The sequence below is a fragment of the Chanos chanos genome, chromosome 9 (assembly GCF_902362185.1).
Source record: "Chanos chanos chromosome 9, fChaCha1.1, whole genome shotgun sequence".
NCBI lineage: Eukaryota > Metazoa > Chordata > Actinopteri > Gonorynchiformes > Chanidae > Chanos > Chanos chanos.
The window spans coordinates 38,755,621-38,770,317 of record NC_044503.1 but is presented as its reverse complement, the minus strand read 5'-3'; the positions used below and the strand labels follow the sequence as shown (position 1 = coordinate 38,770,317).

The 14,697-nt window shown below is 42.5% G+C and overlaps 1 protein-coding gene across 1 annotated transcript; it reads right to left on the bottom strand.

The window, feature by feature from the left end:
• Positions 1–4,997: 4,997 nt before the first annotated feature.
• On the bottom strand, positions 4,998–12,682 carry LOC115821768 (NACHT, LRR and PYD domains-containing protein 12-like; the record flags this gene model as incomplete). The annotated part of the gene is made up of 7 exons (XM_030785563.1): positions 10,815–12,682; positions 8,646–8,819; positions 7,109–7,282; positions 6,550–6,723; positions 6,011–6,172; positions 5,884–5,930; positions 4,998–5,521 (listed from the first exon to the last, which is right to left on the bottom strand). Coding segments are annotated over exons 1-7 (3,123 nt in total), but the record flags the coding sequence as incomplete, so codon positions are not given.
• Between the last annotated feature and the right edge of the window lie 2,015 nt (positions 12,683–14,697).

The following is a 14,697-nucleotide window of genomic DNA, read 5'->3' as shown; positions in this document are numbered from 1 at the left end:
CCCCCCCCAAGTGGGCCCAGTCTGACTGGCTCGACGGGAGTGATGAGGTGAGTGTTGTCGGCTCCAATCAGCAACAGTGGTGACACTTTATTGAGCGTCTCTAGTGGAAGTCCTTGCAGGTGACGGTACCTCTTCTGGAGGGAGGCAGCAGGGTGTGAGTGCTCTGCTAGTGTGAGGTGATTGGCAGTGAAGGCGTGACGAATCCTGTATGTCTTTCTTTGGTTCGCCACTGGTGAGACTGTGAAGGATACAGATGACCCATGCAGTACCTTCACATCCTGTCGGACGGTCCTCAGTGCCAAGTCCTCCGCTTCACCTTGTAACTGCAGCTGTTGGGCTGCAGACTGGAGGAGGATTGTGCGCTCAGACCCGTCATCCAGCACTGCATATGTTTCCAGTGACTTTTCTCCATGGCGCAAGATGACCTTGATGACTTTAAGGAGCACATGGTTGCAGTTACTGGGACGATCTAAATACAGGGTCTTCACTGCCGAGTTCACCAGGCACGTACTCTCGCTGGGTCTCTGGTTGACGTCGTGAAGGACCTGCAGGTGCTTCCCGTTACAGATCCGACACGGCTTCTTGAGGGTGCACTGCGCTGCCTGGTGGGTGCGCGCACATCGCCAGCACCTTCTGTTGTCCTTTATCCAGGCTATCTTTCTCTCAGTGGAGAGCTGTTTAAAGTCAGAGCACTGACTTAGATGATGGTCAGAGTTATCGCAGTAAGGGCAATAGGATTGGAACTTTACCTTCTGTTGTGATGGTGAGGGAACTGCTGACAGGAACTTCGAGGCAGGAATGGATTTTTCTACACCATGCAGAATTGTTGTAGGCTGATGCTTGGGCTTTAGCAGGGGCCTGTCTCTCCGTATTGCTGGAGGCTGTTCTCTCCTAGGTTGGCACCTTGTTTCCAATTGCAGCCAGGTGGAGAAGTCTAGGAGGGTGTAGGCCATAGTCTCTGGTTTGAGCTTACTGATGTGCCTCTTAAATCGGCAGAACTGGTCCGTTGGCAGCTTCTCCAGTAGGCGCTCCACATGAGAACCACAGGCCAGCTCCGCCTGCCCCTGTCCGCCTAGGGTCTGCAACAGTCCCACAAGTGAATGGATGCGGAGGGCGAAATCGTCAAATGCCTGTCCATCTCCAGGTCGAATGGGAGGCAAATCCATGATGGCCTTGATTTCTCGGGAGGCTAGCTGGCGGGGTTGACCGTACCTCTCATCTAGCGCTCTGACGGCTCGAGTGAATGGGTCCGGTGCTTGAGAGAAGGCCAGCGCCAGGCGTCGGGCTTTGTCTACTTTCAGGTGCTCCAGGAGGACGTGGTACTTGTACTGTTCTGTCTCTTCTGGATCGAGCAGGTTGTTTAATGCCATCCTCAGCATGGTGTACTCTGTCTCATCCTCCTTGGTGAAGTCTGGAAAGGTGGGTCCCACTACCCGGCTGTAGGAGCGTCTCCGCACCACAGGGGACACTGTTGTCTTTGATGGTGCTGTCGCCGTCACCTCAGGCTGAAACGTGGGCCAGTACGGGCTGGGGTAGGCGGCGCTGGGCTGAGGGTAAGGTGTCAGGTATGAGGGCATACCCATCACTGGTCCAGGCGGCCAGTACATAGGTGGATATGGTAAATGTGGCTGACCAGGTACTGCTGCTGGCTGCTGTTCGGTTTGGGGTGCTGCCAGGGGTTCTTCCTTCGTTGGATGAGGATGTGGCAGTGGTGAGACCGGCAGCTGCGGCAGTGATGTATCGGAGGCAGCCACATCTGTCTGTTTGGGCTCAAATGAAGGCGGCAGGTGGTACAGTGCGGAAGACACAGAGGAGGGATCTCGGCTGACAGGTGGTGGAGACTGGACTGACTGTGGCAGCTGCAGGCGCTGTAAGTGTGTTGTTAGCTCCTGCACAATGGCTGGGTTGGCAGTTGGTTGGACTGGTAGGACTTTAGCCTCCCGTGGTGTTGACCGTCTTGAGGAATGGCGAGAGGATCGGGAGCTATATGGCGTGGATGTTGAAGAGCGCTCCAACACACGCTCGAGAAGGGCGCTCTGCTTCTTCATCGTCTCCAACAGTTGCTGCATGAGCTCCTCTTGGCCTCCAGTCGCTGCTGGGGACTGCCTCTGGGCTGCAGGTACTGATGGTCCGAGGGGGGTCATCTCGGCCTGTCCCTCTTGGCGCCTAATTCTCTCCTCTTCGTGCTCATGTGCGTGCGTGCGTGCATACTGTACTTCATAACCCTCAAGGTGGGCAGGGCGGCGGGTATCCCTGTGAGGACGATGTGGGAGGGATGGAGCTGGAGTTGGATGCTGAGACATTTCCACGGCAACAACACTGGTCCGGCTCGAAGGACCATGAAAAGGAGGGTGACTGAGAGTGCAGTGTGAGGTGTGCTGCTCCCTGTGTCACTACGCCTTTGTGCTGTTTCAGGGACCTTGCTGTCACCGTGGGGTGTCGGTCAGAACACAATCCAAGCATCCAATTTGGGGTTTTTGATATTTATTAAAACGCACAGCACGACATGAGCACACTTGAATTTACAAAAAGGGGGTTTGGTTGATATGGTCAGGTTTGGGTGTAGGTATAGGTGAGTATGTATTTGTACGTGTGTGTAAATCGGAATTATACTTCCCTTGGACACCATTTAAGCACTGTCTTCTGAGGCAGAGGTTCCCAACTGATGGCCCTTTTATACAAAGAGTGTGTTTGTGTGTGTGAGCGTGAGAGAGAGAGAGAGAGAGAGAGAGAGAGAGAGAGAAAGAGTGACTGTGTGTGTGTGTGTGTGTGTGTGTCTGTGAGAAAAAAAGGGAGAGAGACAGAGTGAGTGTGTGCGTGAGAGAGAGAGAGAGAGAGAGAGGAAGAAAAAGAGAGAGAGAGAGAGAGTGTGTGTACGTGTGAGAGAGAGAGAGAGAGAGAGAAAGAAAAAAAGTATGTGTGTGTGTGTGTGTGTGTGTGTGCGTGAGAGAGAAAGAGTGAGTGTGTGTGTGTGTGTGTGTGTGAGAGAGAGAGATAGAGGGGGAGAGAGAGAGAGAGGGAGAGTGAATGTGTGTGTGTGTGTCCGTGTGTGTCTGTGAAAGAGAGAACGAAAGAGTGTGTCTGTGTGTGTGTGTGAGAGAGAGAGTGTATTTCTGTGTGTGTGCGTCTCTGAGAAAAAATGAGAGAGAGAATGTATGTGTGTGAGAGCGAGAGATGGAAAGAGAGAGAGAGTGTGTCCGTGTGTGTGTGAGAATGAGATAAAGAGACAGAGAGAGAGAGAGTGTGTATGTCTGTGTGTGTATGAGAGTGTGTCTGTGAAAGAGAGAGCGAAAGAGTGTGTTTGTGTCTGTGAGAGAAAAAGAGATAGAGAGAGTGTGAGAAAGAGTGTGTGTGTGTAAGAGAGAGAGAAAAAGGGAGAGAGAGTGTGTGTGTGTGTGTGCGTGAGAGAGAGAAAGTGTGTGTGTGTGTGTGTGTGTGTGAGAGAGAGATAGAAAAAGAGAGAGTGTGCATGTGTGTGAAAGAGATAGAGAGAGTGTGTGTGTGTGTGCGTGTGTGTGTGTGTGTGTGTGTGTGTGTGAGAAAGAGTGTGTGTGTGTGTTCAGCATCAGAAACACTTTCAATGTTTTTATATGTAATGATATTTTATTTGTGTCTTTCTCTCTGACATGTGCATGTTTACACTATGTTTGTAACAAAATAAAAACAAATAAACAAGAATTCAAAAGTAAATGGACAAGAATTTCTGAAAAAAAAAAAAAACAAATTTCTACAAAACTTTGTAAATGAATGAATAATTGTTTATTATTACAGTCACAGATTTCTGATACATAAATAAAATGACTGTACTTCATACACACACATTTGTGTTTGTGTGTGTTCAAGTGGAAGTGTAAATAAATGGAAATGATACTGTATAAAAGGGCCATCAGTTGGGAACCTCTGCCTCAGAAGACAGTGCCTAAATGGTTATCAAAGGAAAGTATAACACAGACTCACATACACTTACACAATTTCATAAAGTTATCATTTAACATCACCATCTATATTCAGTCAGTGAACCCTCTCAGTATTTGTCCTATTTAAACACAAGTCCTTTCAGTCAGTGAAATATTTCACACTACCGATTTCAACATGTTAGAGAACCAATGCACTGTGCACGTTCTGTGTTTTTCCATCAGGCTGGCAGAGCTCCCCCTCCCCCCGATGCTCCCCAAAGTCAACAAGTTACACGTCCACCAAAGACCGCACCCATAAACTTCTCGTCCAGGTCAGGATTAGCCATCTGACCTGTCCATCCAGGCTGCCCTCTGACCTTACAACCAATAGGGTTAAGGATAGAGGTCAGCATATATAAGAGTCGTCAGATCAACCCCCACTCCGGAGAGGTCAAAACCCAGACAGTTTACGTTTATGCGGTGTGCGTCAGTGCAACTATAAGTGCTAAACATTGTTGGGCTAAGGGTGCATCTTTCGTAAATAAGGGGAGGATTTGTAATGAACTGTATATAGTTTGTTATATATGTAGATATGTCTTTATTAACATTGTCATTAGTAACGGTTGCATGTACAATGACTGTCATTTCCCTGCCGTCACTAAGATACGCATTTGTATATGTATGCTAGTCCCTGCCAATACGTAATAGCCACATAGCCGTATTGAACACAGCATAAAGGATCCAATGCTTGTGGACCTGTACAGTGACGTGCGTGACCTTAGTGTGACCCCTCCTCCGTTGCCATAGTGCCGCTCCACGATCAGAGTCCCATTAGCACACATGCGCAGTGTAACGCCCCAATCTGGCGGCGCCCTGTGAACGATTTTCTTAGCATAGCCACTTAGCATGCTGACGTCAGCGCTGCTAGTGCAAAGGCCTCACACTGCACTCTCAGTCCCCCTCCTTTTCACACACATATCAACACTGTGTGTGTGTGTGTGTGTGTGTGTTAAAAAGAGAAAAAGAATGTGTGTGTGTGTGTGTGTGTGTGTGTGTGTATGTCAGAGTGTGTGTGTGTATTTATTTTATCTGACACAGAGACACTGAGGAGTTATAATAAACATAAAACCCAGCATAGAGGGGTTCAGTGAATGTGCAGTGGAATGTGTGTATGTGTGTGAGTGTGTGTGTGTCAGAGGAGACGCTGTAGAAGGACACAGTTCCAGACAACCAGTCCAGATACACTCCTACTCTGTGTGTGTGTGAGGGGTGGTGACGTATGACAGTTTCCTGTTTATTGTGACGGGCAGAGTATCTGTTACTATAGCAACACAGACTCCAGGACTTTTCATTGTGTCCAAACCTACAGTTATCACTCTCTCCTTTCCTCCTGATTCCTTTATATGTCACTGATATAAAAACACCATCATCTCCACTCCACTCAGTCTCCCAGTAACAGCGTCCAGTCAGACTCTCTCTACACATGACCTGAGACCAGTCATCAAATCTCTCTGGATGATCAGGATACGACTGTTTCTCTCTCACACATGTCACCTTTCTGTTCCCCTCAGACAGAGAGAGGTGTGTGTGTGCTGTGTTTGGGTCCAGTGTGAGATCACAGACATCTACAGAGAAGAAGAGAAATTAGAGGAGAAAACACATCACACACTCTCAACTCTGTGTGTGTGTGTGTGTGTGTGTGTGTGTGTTTTATACTACATGGAGAGTATTATATTATTATATTAGTATCACATTGTTAAATATTATATTTATTTTATTTAAATCTCAGTATTATATTATCATTATATTATGTTATTATAAGGAGTGTGTTATTGTTGATGTGTGTGTTACTGTTGTTTGACCCTTGACCCTGTGTGTTTCCCTCTCGTTACCTGAACCCGTTTCTGACCAGTTTTCCACTTTATTTATTTTATTCACTCTCTTTCTGTGTGTGTGTGTGTGTGTGTGTGTGTGCACGTGTACTCACATTTTCTTAATCCTGGTTTCATCATGAATTCTCCACCATGGTCCACACTACAAAAACACACAACAGACAGTGGATGAGTCTCACACACACACACACACACACACACACACACACAGACTGTACTGACTTAAGTCGACAGTGCTGATTCATCTGTGTGGAGAGACGCTTCACTCCTGAGTCTCCTGGGTGATTGTAGCTCAGATCCAGTTCTCTCAGGTGTGAGGGGTTTGAACTCAGAGCTGAAGCCAGAGAAGAACAACCTTCATCTGTCACTGAACAACCAGACAACCTACAGAGAGAGAGAGAGAGAGAGAGAGAGAGAGAGAGAGAGAGAGAGAGAGAGAGAGAGAGAGAGAGAGAAATAAACACACATACAAACAGAGAATATCAACTCATCATCTGGTTTGTGAAGTGTGATTCATTGTAAAGGTTCCACTCTGTTTTACCATAAATGTTGACTTTGCTAAACTATCACATTAACTAAACTCACAGACCAGTTACTAACATTAGTCTTACAGATACTGGGGGAAATTCATCTACTTTTATGATCAGTATGTTTCACACACAACAGTACTTTAATAACCATACTATACATCAACCTGGTCTCATTTTAATATGAACATAGTCATTTTAAACACTGTATTTACATTCCTGACTAATACTGACCTCAGTATCTCCAGTTTACAGTGTGGATTCTTCAGTCCCTCACAGAGAAACTTCACTCCTGAATCCTGAAGGTCATTGTTACTCAGGTCCAGTTCTCTCAGGGGACAGTTTACTGACTGTAGAACTGAGGCTATAGATGAACAGGGCTGTTCAGTGAGTTTACAGAGAGCAAGTCTGGAGAGAGAGAGAGAGAGAGAGAGAGAGAGAGAGAGAGAGAGACAGACAGAGAGAGAGAGAGAGGACGAGAGAGAGAAATAAACATACAGACAGACAGAGAATATCAACTTGTCATCTGGTTTGTGAAGTGTGATTCATTGTAAAGGTTCCACTCTGTTTTACCATAAATGTTGACTTTGTTAAACTATCACATTAACTAAACTCACAGACCAGTTACTAACATTAGCCTTATAGATACTGGGGGAAATTCATCTACTTTTATGGTCAGTATGTTTCACACACAACAGTACTTTAATAACCATACTATACATCAACCTGGTCTCATTTAAATGTGAACATAGTCATTTTAAACACTGTATTTACATTCCTGACTAATACTGACCTCAGTATCTCCAGTTTACAGTGTGGATTCTTCAGTCCCACACAGAGAAAGTTCACTCCTGAATCCTGAGGGTCATTGTTACTCAGGTCCAGTTCTCTCAGGGGACAGTTTACTGACTGTAGAACTGAGGCTATAGATGAACAGGACTGTTCAGTGAGTTTACAACCAGCAAGTCTGGAGAGAGAGAGAGAGAGAGAGAGAGAGAGAGAGAACATTAGCATTCACTCATTTAAGAGTTAAAAATTGTACTCATAGAGTTTGACAAAAAGGTGTTAAATGTTGTGAAATATTTGCTTAAATTGCTCAAACACACAGTGTGATATTTTTGGAATGAGTGCAAGTTGTAATTAACTGTACACGTTAAACTGGAGAGACTGATGAAAATTTAAATAAGAAATAAGAGATCAAAAAGGACAACACTTATAAAACTGTCAGTCAAGTTCATATTAAAAGGACCAGCCATGTTCCACACAGAACAAAAGCGAGACAGACACCCTGTTTACTGGCCAACTCATTAACCATGTAAAGATCAAAAGCACAGTTGGTGAATTTGATGACAAGTATGGTTACTTGTGTAAGAAGAAACTCAAATTTACCACAGAAACTGAAAGATTGTTCATTTACCATTGAAACTGTTATTCTAAATATTGAGTCAAATCGAAGAGAAACTTTTCAACTCTGTGACCGTCGCCACTTCACTGAGGCTAACAGCGCGTGTAAATAACGGTATTCAGAGACTAATTCCAATATCTTATTCATTCAAAACCCGTCTGAATAAATACACTAAAACATTTCACTGGCGGTTTTCCACAGGTATTTAAAAAGAACACGACACTTACTTTGTACACGAAGGTAAAGAAGAAAGACACAGAGAATCCGACATTTCCCAGACACTCGACGCTCGTCGGTCTGTCTCAAATTTGACCTCAGAAAATACAGCTATTTATTACGTCACCAATTATTGTACTATGTACAGACACAACCTTTAGTTTATCTTGTTTTAAATGTATTCCTATTTCCTATTTATCTTATTATATTCTACTTTTTTATTCTATGCTGTGTTTGGTGTGTGCTGACAGTGTTGTTGCAACACTTGAATTTCCCTCGAGATTAATAAAGTATTTCGTATTCGTATTCGTAAAACACTAAATCTAGGTCATTCTGAATGAAACAAATCCATTTACACTAGTAACTGTACTCTTAGAGTCTACTGTGTGAGAAGATTAGAAATATCAGAAACCTGCCATTGTTGATGATGCTGTTTGTTCCCTCTGGAGAGTGACTCTGCTCCTGACTGTTGGTCTTACTATTGTCATCAGACCCAGCTTTGATCTTTTTCATAAAGTCAGATAATGTCATTTGATGTATTCACTTCATTACTGATTCATACACTATTTATTATTTTATTTGTATGAACTGAATGACTGGAAAAACTATTTACTATTTATATTAATTGAATGACTGGAAAAAAATGTTTACTATTTAATTGAATGACTGTAAAACTTATCAACACGTTGCTCCATTCAGAATGACTGACCTCAGTATTTCCAGTTGACAGTTTGGATTCTTTAGTGCAGCACAGAGCATCGTCACTCCTGAATCCTGAAGACCAGTGCTTCTCAGGTCCAGTTCTCTCAGGGGGCAGTTCACTGACGTCAGAGCTGAGGTGATAGTTTCACAGGACTGCTGAGTGAGGTTAAAGTCTCTGAGTCTACACAGGGAGAAGGAAAACAAAACCCTGACTGATTGAAGAATAAAATGATCCTGTATGTCACTTCTAGAGCTGGACTTTGGTGACATTTTATCATGACATTATTAAAAATGTTAATCCAGACAAATGGTTGTTATAGTGACTATGAACAAACTAAAAAGTAACTGAGAGGAGTTCTGCACCACTGACTCGCTACAAACAATAAAAATCCAGCTTCCAGGCATCTACGTTCGATCGTTTATTTCCACAAATCAAAACAAGACTATTACAGACGTCAAACCTGAACACTAGCATAGCAAGGTAAAGCAAAGCAAAGGAAAAACCATGAGCATCTAAAACAGTAAGTGGGTCAACAAAAAATACACACTCCCTACTCCTCCCCTCTCCATGCTGCCATACCGGTGAACAGGTGAATATGTTCCCTCATTCTTTCAAACACTACCTACACCTACGCCCACCTGACATGCATGACAACCGTGAACCCACAAGCTGATGCGCAAATGCAAACACAAAACAAACATTTCATAGGCATATGGCATTAGGCTCCTATAGTTGTTTTATCGAAATGTTGATGTTATAACCATCCTCCACATTCAGATATTGACATTACATTTGTAGCTGCCCTATAAACACAGCATTGCCCAGGAGGCATCTGAAATATATACAATACTATATATTTTTCACCCAGTGTTCAAAAATGATGAGTAGAAGGAAAAAGGAGAAAGAGACACAAACAGAATTCAAGGGAACAGCCTTTTTCCAAAGTCCTTTCACTGAGAACATGCTCTCACACACCCAGCATCCAACCAGAGAGAGAGACAGAGAGAGAGAGAGAGAGGGAGAGAGAGAAATAGAGAGAGATGTTCAGACACTGCTGTTAATGTCTTTGTGACCTGTCTAAACACATCAGCTTTGTCTAGACATCACAGAGGTTCTGAAAATTATGGAAATTACTGAATGGAGAAAACGACTGAAGTCAATTCTGAACTGTTTTTTCTTTCATTTTGTTCTTGCAGCCATCCTCATTCATCAAATACTGTAATTCATTACTTGATATGTATTCTCCAAAAACATGCCAAAATATGACCAGGGAATTCCCACCAATTCCCCTCCAAAGGAAACTTCAACCTTTTTGGGGCTAAGGCACATCAAAGGTCAAACCAGAATGTCAAGGCACAACAACTTAAAGTTGGTTATTGATTATGAAGAATGTCACACACAGTATGACAGGCTATAATGTCTTTAGTGAGATTTGACCCATATTACACTACAGCAGACTGTCAGATAATTATCAAACAGATAGTTAAATCAGACAGACAATCATGTAATTTATTAAAAATGCACTGAAGTACATCGGAGCAAGAACTATACATTTGTGGATGTCTGCAATTGCATTGTGTCTAGTCGTAATTGTAACTGGAGATATCCGAAACTGCATTTTTACTAGTTATAATACGAGTTGTGGATATCCAGTATGACATTTTTACTAGTCACATGGTATTCTGGATATTCAAAATTACATTATAGATATCAGGAATGGTGTTTCATTTTGGATAACTGACATTAAAATGACTGGGTTGTAGATATCTGAAATGGGAAGATTGTCATTGTGGATATCTAAAATGTTCTTTTTGACTAGGAACAATTGAATTACAGATATCTGCAATATATATCCAGTCTAGAGATTAAATGTTAAAATGCCTTGCCATAAGCGGCCGTCTTCTCTGGTCACTACAATAATAATCCTCTTCCCCAAACCTAAATTTATTTTCATAATCAAACTGAGAATGGGACTAAAAGCCATCTAGATAACAAACAATTTAAAGTAAATAACTGACTAACTACAAACATTTTTATTTAAGAAGCAGTGTCTTTAAAAATACTATTTCATAAGCCTGTATAAAAATACATTGGGTTCTTCAAAATTCCACGACACACCAGTTGAGAACCACTGTTCTAAAGAGTGGGTGTTGTGAAGTGAAGCTGAAAACTCACAGAGCTTTTCTGCAGCACCTCACAGCTGGGAGCAGTCTCCTACGACCCTCATCTGATGTCTTGTATTTCTTCAGGTCAAACTCATCCAGCACCTCCTCTGACATCAGAAACATGTAGGCCAGTGCTGTGCAGTGTGCAAGTGAGAGTTCAGTTGTGTAATTTTCAGACTTGACAAAAGCTTGAATTTCTTCATGGAGAGAGTGATCATTCATTTCAGTCAGGCAGTGCAGTAGATTGATCCATCTCTCAGGTGGGACACCGTCTTTATTCAGCTTTTTGATGTAACGGCTTATTTCCTCGATGCTCCGCTGGTTGTTCTGTGTGTGTGTCAGCAGGCCTTGTAGGAGTTTCTGGTTGGACTCCAGTGAGATGCCATGAAGGAAGCGGACAAACAGATCAAGACGTCCATCCTTACTCTCCAAAGATTCATCAACAGCTCCCTTCAGCAACTTCCAAAACTCATGTGAAAAATCATTGTCATAAACACTGGTACCTCTTTGCAGAAAATACTCCAGTGCCTCCATGTTCCTGATTACATAGCAGTAAAACACATAGAGAGCAGCAAAGAACTCTTGAACACTCAGATGCACAAAGCAGTAGACCTTCTTCTGACGAAGCACAGATTCCTCCTTAAAGATCTCAGTACAAATCCCAGAGTACACTGTGGCCTCACTCACATTAATGTCACATTCTCTCACATCCTCTTCATAAAACATGATATTGCCCCTCAACAACTGATTAAAAGCCAGTTTAGCAAGTTTCAGAAAGATCTCCTTGCTTGATTTCAGAAGATTCTTTGAGTCTGTCTCTACTTTCTCCTCATATTTCTGCTTCTTCACTTTAGTCTGAATGAGCAGGAAGTGTGTGTACATCTCAGTCAGAGTTTTAGGGATCTCTTTAACATTGTCTCGACGCAGCATTTCCTGAAACACAGTGGCTGAAATCCAACAGAACACTGGGATGTGACACATGATGTGGAGACTCACTGATGTCTTGATGTGTGAGATGATTCTGTTGGCTTGATTCTTATCAATGACTCTTTTTCTGAAGTATTCCTCTTTCTGTGAATCACTGAATCCTTGGACTTCTGTCACACGACTGATGAACTGAGAGGGGATCTGACTGGCTGCTGCTGGTCTGGAGGTTATCCAGATGAGTGCAGAGGGAAGAAGATTTCCTTTGATGAGGTTTGATATCAGTTTATTCACTGATGATGTTTTGGTCACATCACACAATCTCTTAGAAAAATTCAGCTGAAGTCGACTCTCGTCAAAACCATCAAAGATGAACAGCATTTTACAGTCAGTATATTTCTTTGGATCCAAGTCTTTCAGTTCTGGGTGAAACTCTAGCAGGAGTCCATGAAGACTGAACTGTTCATCTTTAACCAAGTTCAGTTCTCTAAAAGGAAGAACCAACATGAACTCAATGTCCTGATTTGTCTTTCCTTCTGCCCAGTCCAGAATGAACTTCTGCACAGAGACTGTTTTTCCAATTCCAGCAATGCCCTTGGTGAGTACAGTTCTGATTTCTAGCTTTTTTCTGTCACCTTCAGGTTCCTGACTAAACAAGGCTTTTTTCTGCTCTTTAGTTCTGTTGGTTGACAAGGATTTGAAGATGTCATTGCAGCTGATTGGTTTGTCTTGAGAAACCCATTTCCTGGATGCTGTTTCAATCTGTAAAACCTCATGTTTCTCATTCACTCCTTCACTCTCTCCCTCTGTGATGTAGAGCTCTGTGTAAATGCTGTTGAGGAGGGTTTGGTTTTCTTTCAGTGCAACACCTTCATATAAGCACTCATACTTCTTTTTCAGTGTGGTTTTGTGACCCTCAATGCTTCTCAGCAGGACATCATCTGACTCAGACATGTTGTTGTGTTGGACGTTTTGGCAACATCCAGACTGATCCTCAGTTAGATCTGTCTCCACACTGCAGAGAGAGAGAGAGAGAGAGAGAGAGAGGGAGAGAGAGAGAGAAAGAGAGAGAGAGAGAGAGAGAGAGAGAGAGAGAGAGATGGTTAAAGAACCTGCTGACACAGGCCACACTTGTACTGATCGTGGATCAGACCTGAGTTTCCATATTTGACAGATACTTTCTTTGGGAGATATATGACTCCATCAAGGCTGGCAGGCTGAACCCTTCTCATCAGCCTTGTAGTTGAGTTTAGGACTCATATACAGTTGGGATGATGGTGATGAAGTGTAACAATAATGATTGACAGCTGGTGAAGAATTCCCACTACACAGTGTTTAATCATTCAGATAGTGGAGCTGATTGAACAGAGGGGAATGGGAGAGTTTCACTAATGGAAACCAAACAGGACAAACAAACTGTATGTACATGTCTCTGTTTTCATTTCTAACTCATATCAGACAATATGACATTTATAAAGGAAACTATGAGACTATTAATAATGGATATATGTGAGTGGTTATGAATGGTTGGGCTGATCAGACAGGACTCCCTCCCTTTGACTTTCTTTAAACATGACTAATGTATTGTCACATTACACTCTGTCTGTTTTTAAACTGATCCATTTAAACTGAACTGTGTGTTTAGTTCTCAGTTGGACACTTCAATGTGTTTTTATCTGATACATTTAAATTAAACTGTGTTGTGTCTGGTGATAGATGTTGAGGCAGTTTTATCACTGACACAGAATTAATGACAGAGAATGAACCTTTGATCAGTGTTAATACCAATTAAAACACTACATCATCCAAATAATTGTTATTTAAATCTTTCTCCACAGTTTTGATGGTTGTCCTTGCAGTGTGAACTGTGTGATCCTGTGTGATCTCTCTTTAGCTGTGTTTATACACACTGACATTATCAGCATGAATATATTATACACAGTGTTAATATCGATTTTTATTATACATATAGTTCATACAGTATAAATACAGTCACTCACTGTGACTCAGAGGGGACTGGTTCTCTGCTGAGTTGTGGAGGGAGATGTATGGATCTGTCACTCTTCATAGACACACAGCTGGGTACTGGAGATCCTGGTCTCTGTGTCCTGTAGTCAACAGGATCCTCCTCCTCACTCTGTCCAGACTGACTCATTCTACAGACAGTGTTCTTCTCCTCTCTGTCTCCACAGTCAATCCTTTTAGTTTTCTCCATTCTCACAATGTCCACTGAGACTTGTTCAGACAGTGCAACTGTTTTGGTCCTGTGGACACACACACACACACACACACACATACACAGTCATAAACAGGAGTGTGTGTGGAGACCAAATATACAGTGTGTGGTGGCCATGTTGATTTGTTTGTCTCTGTCCAGATTCACTCCTATCTGTCTTAAAAACTGAACTTCCCAGTAAACTCCTCATCTGTCAGACATAACAGTTACTTTCTTCATGTTACTGACATCTGTGTGTGTGTCCTGTGTGTGTGTCCTTTGTGATTAATTAACAATATATAATTTCATAAAACAGAAGACTGTGAATGACTGCCCTCTGCTGGTCACAGTCAGCCCTGCACCTTAAGTAGACAAAACACAAACTACTGTAATTGTCTCACATGGTTTACGAGATGCAGTTTCTGTGTCTTCATCCAGACAGATATATGTCTCCATATACAACATACTGACATTAATATATTATTCATAATATCTTACACTGTCTCCATATACAAATCAAACAGGACAAACAAACTGTATGTACATGTCTCTGTTTTCATTTCTAATTCATATCAGACAATTTAACATTTATAAAGGAAACTAATGAGACTATTAATAATGGATATATGTGAGTGGTTATGAAAGTTGGGCTGATCAGACAGGACTCCCTCCCTTTGACTTTCTTTAAACATGACTAATCTACTGTCACTTTACACTCTGTCTGTTTTTAAACTCATCCATGTAAACTAAACTG